The sequence below is a fragment of the Nicotiana sylvestris genome, chromosome 11 (genome assembly GCF_000393655.2).
Source record: "Nicotiana sylvestris chromosome 11, ASM39365v2, whole genome shotgun sequence".
In the NCBI taxonomy this organism is placed as follows: domain Eukaryota; kingdom Viridiplantae; phylum Streptophyta; class Magnoliopsida; order Solanales; family Solanaceae; genus Nicotiana; species Nicotiana sylvestris.
The window spans coordinates 147,092,506-147,104,768 of NC_091067.1; the positions used below are offsets into that span (position 1 = coordinate 147,092,506).

General features: G+C 39.5%; 1 protein-coding gene across 1 annotated transcript; it reads left to right on the forward strand.

Moving 5' to 3' along the window:
• Positions 1–5,586: 5,586 nt before the first annotated feature.
• Positions 5,587–11,846, forward strand: LOC138881810 (uncharacterized). The gene is made up of 8 exons (XM_070162088.1): positions 5,587–5,665; positions 5,963–6,498; positions 8,853–9,291; positions 9,471–9,784; positions 9,874–9,984; positions 10,184–10,319; positions 10,470–10,951; positions 11,097–11,846. Exons 1-8 carry the CDS (start codon positions 5,587–5,589, stop codon positions 11,844–11,846), a joined length of 2,847 nt encoding a protein of 948 aa, XP_070018189.1.
• The last annotated feature ends 417 nt before the right edge of the window (positions 11,847–12,263 follow it).

Below are 12,263 nucleotides of genomic sequence, written 5' to 3' on the forward strand. Positions count from 1 at the left end.
AACTAGAATGCGCCCCTTATTTATAGGCAAGATTTCACACAAAACGTAGTATTATACCGTGTTATACATATTAAATTTTTCTAAAACGAAACAGCTTTTGCGCAGTCGGTTCAGATTTTTTCAGACCGACAAGACAACACGCAAAACATAGTATTGTACACGCTATACATATTAAATTTTTCTGAGACGAAATAGCTTTTGCGCAGTCGGTTCAGCTTTTTTTAGACCGACAAGACAATACACAAAATGTAGTATTGTACCGCGCTATACATATTAAATTTTTCTAAGATGAAACAGCTTTTGCGCAGTTGGTTTAGCTTTTTTCAGACCGACAAGACAACACACAAAACGTAGTATTGTACCGCCCTATATATATTAAATTTTCCTATTGATTATTATCCTTTATTTTCTTGTACGTTGCTTTAGTTATTTTCTTCGATTCTCTTTTTAAGACAACGACCATTTTAATTAGCAAATTTTCAAGAAGGATAATAAAGGATGTCTTGATTTTATAGGTTTTTTTAAAATTTTCATAAATGTTGCTTTAGTTATGGTTGTTGTGCTTTTATCTCTTCGAATATTATGTTATGAAATTTCAATCTTCAGGTTGGTCTTCTTTACTAACACCAATAAGTTGAATGTTTGAACTACCATATCATTATCCTAATTCAAAAGGTCATGTTAAAAAATAAGATGTAACAAGATTGTGGAACATAATTTTATTTGATAGATATTGCAACATACACAAGTATAGACACTTATTACAAAAAAACATTACGAAAACAAAGGCTAGGTGTATCCTTGATAGTTGGGTACATTCGACGAACTTGCACCAGGAGCTGGATTACCACCGCCACCCATACCAGCTGAAGGACATTTACGACGGTCGTGTCCTATTTGCGAGCATATGCCACATTTACGCGCATAAACGGTGTCACCAACATCCATTTGGTTCTGTATACGCGTTCTCTTTTGCACTTGCAGCTTGCACAAATAGTCCTTGTTACATACCATTTTAAAATGTTCCAGCGGCCAATAATGCTCAGCACCCAATGGCTGCAACTGCCTACTATATGTGTCTATGTATGCAGCAACACTGTATTGCCAATCAATATAGTTGGTTGCCCCTAAACCAACTTGTTGAAAGCACTTCAAGGCATGTGCGCACGGCATGTGGTAGATGGTCCATTTCCCACATGAACACAACTTGCTGGCTTCATTCACCATCTGTAGATTATTCCCCAAGTGTCCGCGGATAGCGGTGCGAACTTCAAAAACCCCGGTCGTGATCGTACTGCAAAAATGAATGCCAATGTGTTCACCTCCTGTACTTCTCAAATCTTCTGATCGTTATTGGCATAAATTGAGCACCCATGTCCATCAATACCGATGCAGCTCTATGCCTTTCAACAAACCTCTCCGCAATCTAATTGAATGTCATCCGGACCATGACAGTGGCAGGCAATCCATGTGCAGACTTCAACAAGCCGTTGAATGACTCTGACACATTTGTAGTCAGGGCTTCCCATCATTTGCCACCATCAGCATGCAATGTCAACATGTGAAGCTCATGTCCCATCAACCAAGTATAGGCTCGTGGATCTAACTACCGGATCGCTTCCATGCGCCTCGTGAATTTGCACTGCTGGTGCTCAGTTGCAGCTATCTACATTAAATCATGCAAGGCCTTGTCGTGATATTTCTTCTAGAAATTGGCCTTCAGGTGCCTCACACAGTAACGGTAGTATGCATAGGATTCCTGTCATTCAGGAAAATGCCGTACAGAACTTAAAATACCATCATGTCGATCAGATATTAGACAAATACCTGAACGCTATTTGACAACATGCTACTTCAAGTGGTTCAAAAAAAACGTCCACGTCTCTTCGCTTTCATTGGCACAAATGGCAAAAGCTAGTGGAAATATTTGTCCGTTGGCATCTACTGCAACTACAATCAAAAGCTTAATATCATACTTTTCATAGACATGAATACCATCTATGGAAATTACAGGATGACAATGCACAAAATCATTAATTGCTGGTTTAAATGACCAGAACACATAGTTGAAAATATATTCGGGTCTGTCCGGACTCCGCTCACGCCTCCATTCAACAATAGACCTAGGGTTAAATTGTTGTATTGTGGCCATGTACCTGGGCAGAGATGAAAATGACTTATCCCAGTCACCATAAATAATTTCAAAGGCACGTTTGCACCCGAGATATGCCTTTCTTTTGGTTATAGTACACCCATACTCCTGGTGGACGACTGTAATACACTATTTAATCTTGGACCTAACGGACACTTCCAAGTATAGAATCAAGACAAGAGAAATTAAGTCTACATCCATGTTGAAGTGATTCTCATTGAATGTGTCCATTTCACATCTGTGGGTGCTAATATATTTATCCACTTTCCACAACCCTGATTTCTTCTTGCTGGCACGCAACATCCAGTGACAACCCATAAAGTCTCTATGGTATACAGCCTTGTATACCTCCGTAGTTAACTCCCTTACCGTCATTTTACGGCACACTCTTATGCTATAGATTTTTATAACCCTAATTAGGCGAGCTTTATTGGGGAAATACATGCCCTTTTCCAGCACCGCTGGTCTAGACTCATCCCACATTGCTGACCGAAATTTGTCAGCATCCCTTGTGAGGCCATCTACTTCCGTTATACTTGGAAAATTATCAAGGTAGGGAATATTCCGCTCATGAAATGGTACGTGGGACTCGTACACTCTTGGTCTAACGGGAGGTGGAGGAGCATGCTCCCTCATCAGCTCAGGTTCGACAGTCACTTCCTCCTCATCATCACCCTCATCAGGGAAGGGTGCGTCATCTCCAGACTCATCAGCATTATTGTCATAATCACTATCATCTTCCTGACTCTGCGCATCTGCCAAATTATGAGTCAATACGTCGTCTATGAGCAACTGTGTGAGGTCACGAACATGAAGTTGCTCATTTTTACTACACAAAAAGAACAAAATGATAAGCTACTCAACTAGATAAATACTTTACATATATCTATATAACTTTACTTACAAGTCGTACTGTGTTGACGTTCCATGATGGACACTTTCTTGTTAGTGATGACTCCTGGATGGACCGCCGTGGTCCAACACGCCAGAACTACGCATATTCCAACTAGGAGTGGGGTCATAACTTGTAAAATTCATATCTGAATGGTACCCCTTATGGAAAATATGAGTGTTAATATAAATCCAATTCAAACATAAAATAAACATCGCTAAAGCGTAGAAAAATTGAATTTTATCAGTCGTCTTGTGGATTATATAAAATCAAAAAATTATTTTATCGCAGCTCATTTGCCGGTGGTGATAAGTTTAAATCAAGGCACACTCTTTCATCAGGAATCTGTCCGGCAAAAACTGCTCCAGAATAACCACCCGATGACTGGGGGTTATCCCTACTATGCACGCCCTCATTATTGGGAATGTCTTCAACCTTGAGAAACATTTCCAACAATTTTATTACAATAAATTTCCTGTATCATCCGAAATTCGCAAAAAATCTCTAAGAGTTTCATCATCTTCGATGTTAAACTCAGAATAATAAGCAAACCCCTGCGGAGTCACAGAATACGGAAATCTACCGGTTACTTTAAGGTTCACCGAATGTTTCCTCACACTCATTTTTTTACATAACAACGATACCAATTTATCATACTCTATTGTAAGCGGCAATTTAACATGACACTGTGGAGGTGAACTATACCTCACAGAGTTATTCTCCATACAACCTCACCCCCCCCCCCAATATAATGAAACCCTTATTTTTGGCTCTTCAGACATTATAAAAAAATGCTTGATAACAAGAAGAGAAGTATGAACGGAAGTTTGAAGGAAAGTTTTGAATGGATTTTCTAAGTCCTAACGCCTTTAAATAAGGCAAGTCCTAGCTTGGGGTGCAGAATTTATTTTATGTAAAATGCAGTATAATATCACGTTTTATGTATTTGAATTATTGTTATGTCAGTTATCCGCATAACACTTATTGGTGGGCCCAAAAATAAAGTAAAATGCAGTATAATACTGTGCTTTAGTAAAACGCAGTATTATACTGCGTTTTATACAAAAAAAATGAATTATTTATGTCAGTTATCCGCGGAACACTTGGTGGGCCCAAAAATGAAGTAAAACGCAGTATAATACTGCGCTTTCGTAAACGTAGTATTATACTACATTTTCCTTTAACAACTACAAATTCGTTAAACTAAAACGTAGTATAATACTACGTTTTAGTTAGAAAGGTAACTTTTTTTTTTAGCTGTATAAAGATATTTTAAGTCCAAAAATTCATTATTTTGGTTTCGGACTCAAAGTTAGACGCTGCATGCATGTGATCGAGTTGTCAAGCAGTTACCTTAAAAATATGATAAGCAAGTTTCAGTTAGCAGTTGGAGTTAGAATATTCGATTGCAATGTATTAGGTTTTTTCCTCGAATGTGGCGTAGTATTAGTTGATTAGGTGCAGTCATTGTGTATAAATAAAAACTTATGAGAAAGAAGGACTAAAAAAATAATAAAAAGCTTATGTAATCACTTGCTAAGAAGCCAATGAATTAATTAGCTCTTTCTTGGTGAATTTCTTTTATATTATTGTTTAGTTCTCTTTTTCCTAATATTGTTAATTATAGATTTCTGCTCCATCGTAATAATATCTCCTTTAGTTTGGATTAATAGGCACAACTTAGCTAAGATTCAATTGTTATGGTGCATTGTAAGGTATGGGACTAGAGTCCTATATCGGTATTGCAATGTATTGATATGGGGTTTATGTATAGGTCCAAATTTGGTAACCATGGTAACGGATAAACAAGACAAAGGACGGGGTTGACCACGATACAACGATTGAAGGTTGCCCTCATAAAGGCCGACGCTAGAAGCGGGCAGCTGAGATAGGATAGTAACGGTAACTTAAATTCAGAAGAAGGCTTAAAGAATATTCCTTTGGATATTCTTTATGTTGTACTTTTTAGGATTTTTTGGGGAATGTCCCTTCTAAATAGGAAGAGATAGGAAAGAAAAAGGGGATCTACCTTTCTGAACAAAAGAGAACACATTGTAAAGGTTGAAAGAGGAATATACGAAAAGTTGTCTTAATCATTTATTCAAGCACATGTTGTTCAATCTTTATCCATAAATCTCAGGATCCCATATACATTTTGGATCTTTCGTTTCACCACATCACCGTCAGAGTAAAGGAACATCCCAATCATACAATCATCGGGTGAAAGTTCCTTTTCCAGTATAATCTTTGTCAATGCATACATTTATTATACATTTATACTATCATCAATCATAGGAAATTAAATCTACTACTTAATGCTCCTGAACCCTATTCATTACGAAAAGGTACCATTTTACTAGATCTGGAATTTATTAAGTTCAACTAAGATCCGCCCTTCTAACTTATCATTAATTGATTCAGCTTTTATTTGCTCAAATAATGTGGCGCCGTCTGTGGGGAGGTTTTAGTTGAAACTATAGTTCTTTATAGATCAAAAAAAAGAGAAAGACAACCATCTTTTCTTCGTTTGCACAAACTAACGATGGCAGGAAAAGGAGATGCAAGACTGAAAGCAATAACAAGCATCACTACCAACATTCTGAATACCATCAACGAAGATGGTAGAGGAGACGCCGAGAACGTGACACCAAATGCCACGCCCAGGCAAAGTGCCTCACCTCCCCCTCACAAAAGTGTAACAGCTTCATGCGAAAGGGGAGCCTCAACATCCACAGCTGAGTAAGCACCACCAGCAGTGAAAAAATTACTGGAAGAGTGGCTGACAATCAATCTAAACAATATACTCGATAGACCCATTCAAAGGGAAAATAGAAATGTCGCACAAGCAAATACCACAATAACTAATGGCGAACAACCCGCCCCTCAAATAGGTAACTCTTACACCACTGTTGATACAGGTAACGATGCACTTGCAGCAGTCCCAAAGAAAATGGAAAAAATGGAAAACGAAAACAAGGCGCTCCGCGACCAGATGAGGGAGCATAAAGAAAGGGTCGATAAGATACTAGGTGCCCCAAAGTTGTTGCCAAAGCAAAATGTTGGTCGGTTCGTCGAACAACCGTACAGTGAGGAAGCGACCCCACATGACATTCCCAAAACCTTCAAAATGCCACCATACCTAAATATATATGATGGCACTACAGATCCTGAAGATCACATCGTCCATTACATCACATCAGTGAAAGGCAACGACCTTTCGAAGGAGAAAGTACCATCAGTGTTACTAAAGAGGTTCGGTGAAACCTTTGTGGAGGGGCTTGACCTGTATTCACAACTGTCAGCGCGATCAATAGCAACGTTCGAGAAAATTGCCGACAAGTTTGTCACCACCCATGCAGGGGCTAAAAAGGTGGAAGCCAAGGTCAATGACATATTCGCCATTAAGCAATCACTTGGCGAGGGACTCAAGGAATTCCTCACCCGGTTTAATGGGGTGAGAATGAGCCTACCAAATATATCAAAAGGGATAGCGGTAGCGGCTTTCTAGAATGGGTTGAGTAGAAATGGGTTGAGGGTAACAAGAAAGCTATTAAGCAGGCTCATGAAATACCCTCCCACCACTTGGGAAGAAATTCACAATGCCTATTACGCCGAGGTAAGAGTCGACGAGGATGACCTTAACGGTCCGACCCAACGGCTAACATCAGTTCAAACAGAGTCGAGGAAAGATCATGGTAACGACGATCAAAGAGACCAGTCAGGCCCCCGTCCTAACTGAGAAATACACCAGCCCTATGTTAGAATAGCCATTCCACCATCTTCTCGATATGCAGAAGGGCCGTCAAGTCACACACAGGGACTCAGCAGAGCGAAAGAGGTATGCCTCTAGTCTTATCCACTCAAATATTTTGTGTTTTCCCTTCTGAAATAGTGTACGCACTAGAGAAGCTCGACACAAAAGAAAAGTGGCCACAACAGATGAAGTCCAACCCAAGCACGAGAAATTCAAATGTCCTCTATGAATTTCACCATGAGCGGGATCACAAAACTGAGGACTGCATAGCTCTGCGGCAAGAGGTAGTAAAAATGCTGAACCAAGGGCACCTAAGGGAACTGATGAGCGACCGAGGACGAACCAACTTCGGTCGCGGATGTAAATAGCATCAGGGACCTCCAAAGCCACCCTCCCCCACTCGTACAATCTAAATGATCGTCAACGGAGGTGACGAGGCATCGATCAACCCTGTGAAGTTCACCACTACACACAAACTCAAGCGGTCGATCACTACGAACGGTACGATGACCTCTAAGACAGTATCATCTTCGATAAATCGGATACTGATGGTTTGACTTTCCCTCATTTCAATGCTCTTGTTATTACTTTACATATTTCAAATACCGATGTGAAAAGAATAATGGTAGATGATGGAAGCGGCACGTGTATTATCCATCCTTGAGTCCTCATACAAGTGAGGCTCGAATACAAGATAGTACCACGTTGCATAACACTAACGGGTTTTAATAATGCAGTAGAGTAAACCTCTAAAGAGATAACGCTACCCGTTATGGCCGGGGGCGTCACCCTAGAAACAACGTTCCATATCATGGACCAAGACACAGCTTACAACGCCATCATATGGCGGAAATAGATACACACCATGAGGGCCATCCCATCAAGCCTATATCAAGTAATCAAGTTCCCTACTCCATGGGGAAAATTCAGCACCCGAGGCGAACAATGCACTGCTCAAGATGCTATCGTACCGCCCAGGATTACACGTACACCCAACAACTAAAGGGAGCAAACGCAGAAGCATAACAATTAACAAAGTCGGGGACCGAACTTGACGTACCAACAGACACCATGATAGATTTTAAATATTCTTGCCTTATGTTTTGATGATCTAACAAACTTACTGTTAAGAACCAGATAGAGAACCTGACCTACTTGGACTACTACAAGCTTTAACGGATTCCAGCTAAAGGTGAACTGCTACAGCTTCAGGAGCTAGGAACCCATACAAGGACATGATACTTTTGTAGTTTCCTCATAGCAGTACAAAGTCAATTGGACACAGCTGGAAATGAAGTGACTGATGGCACTGTTTCTGCCGCACTACACTGTCTCCAACGCCCACTCATTCTCTAACAAAATAAAGTACTCACATCATTTCAAGTGATGTGATCAAGATGTACCTACAATGAGTTTTATACAAAACATCACTTGAAGGTTTCTGTTTCTCATTCAAGCTTCTTACAAAAACAGAGAAATCAATCCTTACAAGCTTGAAGAGCAAGGTTAAACGCAACTACGGACCAGTTTTTAAAAAATAGCTTGTTGTTGTCCAAGTTGTGTTGTAACCTTGTTATTGTACTTATTGTATCTCCTAAATTGCTTATGTAAAAGTGTTTGATTAGGAATCCTCTTGTAAATCTGTAAACTCCTTGAGTTTATATTGCGACTAGATTTAGTTATAAGGAAAAGTCTTTGTAATTGTAGAGTTACAAAGTGGATTGTGGTGAGAGCATCACAAGTTAGAAAAAACCCTTTGTAACTAAGAAGTTACAAAGTGGCTTGTTGTAAGAGTACCACAAGTTAGTTGAGTAAATCCTTTGCCATAGGAGTCATTGCAAAGTGGCTTGTAATAGGTTCCTTACAAGTTAGTGAAGTTAAAAGCCTACAAGTGTAGGTCGTGGTTTTTTGATCCCCTTGTGTGGGATATTTTCACGTAATCCTCTGCCTTATTTATGTACAATTTTATTAGCATTCTTAGGGGAATCTTGTAAAGGACCATGTACTCTACGGTTTGGTGGATTCATACAAACTAACAATTGGTATCAAAGCAGGTTCCTCCTACCAGGCTAACACCACCAAATTTTGAAGAAGGTCAATCCATATACCAACCCCCCAAGTTTAATGGACAATGCTACTGGTGGTGGAAAGCTAGAATGTACGATTTTATCATGGATAAGGATTGTGAGCTATGGGATATCATTTGCAATGGTCCTTATATTCCAACCAAGGTACTAGAGGAATTTCCATTTTCAATGGCAAAAACCAACAAAGAGTACAATGAAGCAGACAAGAAAGCTGTGGACAAGAATTTTTGTGCCAAGAAAATTCTAGTATGTGGAATGGGACCTAAAGAGTATAATAGAATCTCCACCTGCGACACTGCCAAGGAGATATGGGAAGCTTTGCAAACAACTCATAAGGGAACTACACAAGTAAAACAGTCTGAAGATGAACCTAATACTGGTGATAGTTCCATGATGGAAGTTGAAGGCGAGGAGATTGGATATGACTCAACTTTTTCTTTGATGGCTCAATCAGATGATGATGAAGACAATGGCAACAAAGAGGTAAATTTCAGGGATGTTAAGAGAAATCTGAAATCCTATTCTCCAAAAAAAAACTCATGTCTTTAGCTGATGTATTAATCACTGCCTTTCATAGTCTTGTAGAGGATAGGGATTCTTTGATCTTAGAATTAGGAGAATCTGAACAAACTAGAGATGACTTAGTGGCTGCAGTTACTGACCATAAAAAAACCATTGAAATCCTCAGAAAAGAAAAGAGTGATCTGTTGGCAGAAATTGCAGACCAAAGAGAAACAATAGTGAAACCATGGACTAAGTCAAAACATAAAAGTTCTGAAAAAGGAAAGGATATAGCAAGTGAGGAACACATTAGGCTTGAAAATGAGGTGAAAGCTATGAGATTTAGGATGTGTGCTGAAATTGAGAAAAACGAGCTTCTCCAAACTAACTTGGAAAGAGTAAAGAATGATCTTGAAAAGTCCCTAAAGTGGACCTGGTCCTCAAAGCTACCACTGCCTTGCTTACTAATGATTGTGAAAAAAGGCAGGGAGCAGGGTTCCAAAGGGAGAAAACTCCTCAAACCCTCACAGTAAGTACATCACTATCTCTGATAACTTGCCTCGTACCTGATGTGGGAACACTGGGAGCTTCAAGGAAGGTGTCCAGGCCAAGAATCAATCAGTTCAGAAAGATAAAGTATTTGCTGAAACAGTGACTACAAAAGAGGGACGAGGTTCCGCTCATAAAAAATGCACATTACCTGCATGGACTAAGAGAACTCTTATTCATCCTCTTGCTTACTACAAGGAACCCAAACTTGTTTGGGTTCCTAAAACTAACTCTAATCTCTTGTGCAGGGAACAATGAAAGGAAGCAGTCAACAATGGTTCATGGATAGTAGGTGTTCAAAACACATGAATGGGAACACCACAAACTTTCTTTCACTAAAATCCTTGCAAGGAGGGAGTGTATTCTTTTGCAATTGTAAAAAGGGTACATTCTTAGAGTTGGAAAAGTTGGGAAGTCACTCACTCATTCTATTGAAAATGTGTACTATGTCAATGGGCTTAAGTACAGTCTCCTGAGTGTTTCTCAAATCTGTGATAAAGGAAACAAGGTGGAATTTATCCAAAATATGTACAGTCACTGACCTTGTGATCGGTGAAATAGTACTGGTGGTCAAAAGATACAAGAACATCTATGTTGCTGATTTCGAATCCTTACATAGTGGTGATCTGAGTTGTCTCAAAGTTGTTGATGATGATGCTAAACTATGGCACAGAAGACTGGGCCATGCAAGCTTTTCCCTTCTAAAAAAATTAATTCATAAGGACCTGGTCTATGGTCTGCCTGTGTCACAATTCAAGATGCAAAAGGTCTGTGATGCCTGTGCTAGAGGAAAACTTGGGAAGTCCTCTTTTAAGTCTAAAAAAGATGTGAGCACCTCAAAGCCACTAGAGCTTCTGCATATGGATCTATGTGGACTGATGAGAGTGCAAAGAAGAAGAGGAAAATGGTACATTTTCGTAATCGTGGATGACTATTCCAGATTCACATGGACTCTATTTCTCAAAACAAAAGATGAAACTATTGAAGTGTTTGTGGCTTTTGTGAATAAAATCCAAGTGAAGATGTAATGAAAATGGCATCACTCACAACTTCTTAGCTCCCAAAGATCCCCAGCAAAATGGAGTAGAAAGGAAGAACAGAACTTTGGAAGAAATGGCAAGAACAATGTTGATTGACAGTGGAATTGCAAAGAACTTCTAGGCTGAAGTTGTCAACACTGCCTGCTACTTAGTAAACAGGTGCATGATCAGATCACTTCTGACCAAAACCCCGTATGAATTGTTGAATGGAAGAAAACCCAAGTTGACTCACCTAAGAACATTTGGATGCAAATGCTATGTTCTCAACAATGGAAATGATCAGTTTGGTAAATTCGATGCCATAAGTAATGAAGGAATATTTCTGGGCTACTCTTCTCAAAGCAAGGCTTACAAGATATATAACAAGCGGACTCAATGTGTTGAGGAAAGTGTCCATGTTATTTTTGATGAATCTTATCCATCATTTGAGAAGAGTGCGGAGGAAGATCAATATGGAGAACCCTCACTAGTTCCTGGTGAAGTCATTAACATGACAAACGGAAAGGTAGATATAATGAGTCAAGTAAAGGAGCCAAATGAAGACAACGCTGACTCATCATCAACAGAACCAAACACTTCAATTACAACCACTGAAGCTGAAGAAAGAGTGCTTGATGCAGTTCAGGGAACTCCACTAGCACCTGAGAGAAAGATAGAGGAAAATCAGCCAAACATACCTTCCTTCTCTAAGAATGAACCTCAGGCGTCTAACTGGATACACCAATACTCTCATCCAATAGACAACATTATCACTCCTCTAGATTCCAGAGTAAAAACCAGGTTAAGAGCCAGAAATTCACTTGTCTTCTCAGCCTTTTTCTCCCAGATAGAACCCAAAAATATCAAGGAAGCCTTGAAAGATACACACTAGATTATAGCCATGCAAGACAAGCTGCATCAGTTTGAGAGAAACAATGTATGGCACCTGGTACGTGACACCCAGATCAAACCATTATAGGAACCAGGTGGGTATTCAGAAACAAGCTCTATGAACATGGAATTACCACAAGGAACAAGGCCAGGCTAGTGATCCAAGGCTACAATTAGTAGGAAGGGATTAACTATGATGAAATGTTTGCTCCAGTGGCTCGCATGGAAGCTATTAGAATTCTAATCATTTTTGCATCTTATATGGAATTCACCTTATTCCAAATGGATGTCAAGAGTGCATTTTTGAATGGACTCCTTAAAGAAGAAGTCTATGTGATACAACCCCTAGGTTTGAATGTCATGAGCACCCTGAATATGTGTTTAAACTGGACAAAGCTCTGTACGGGCTAAAGCAGGC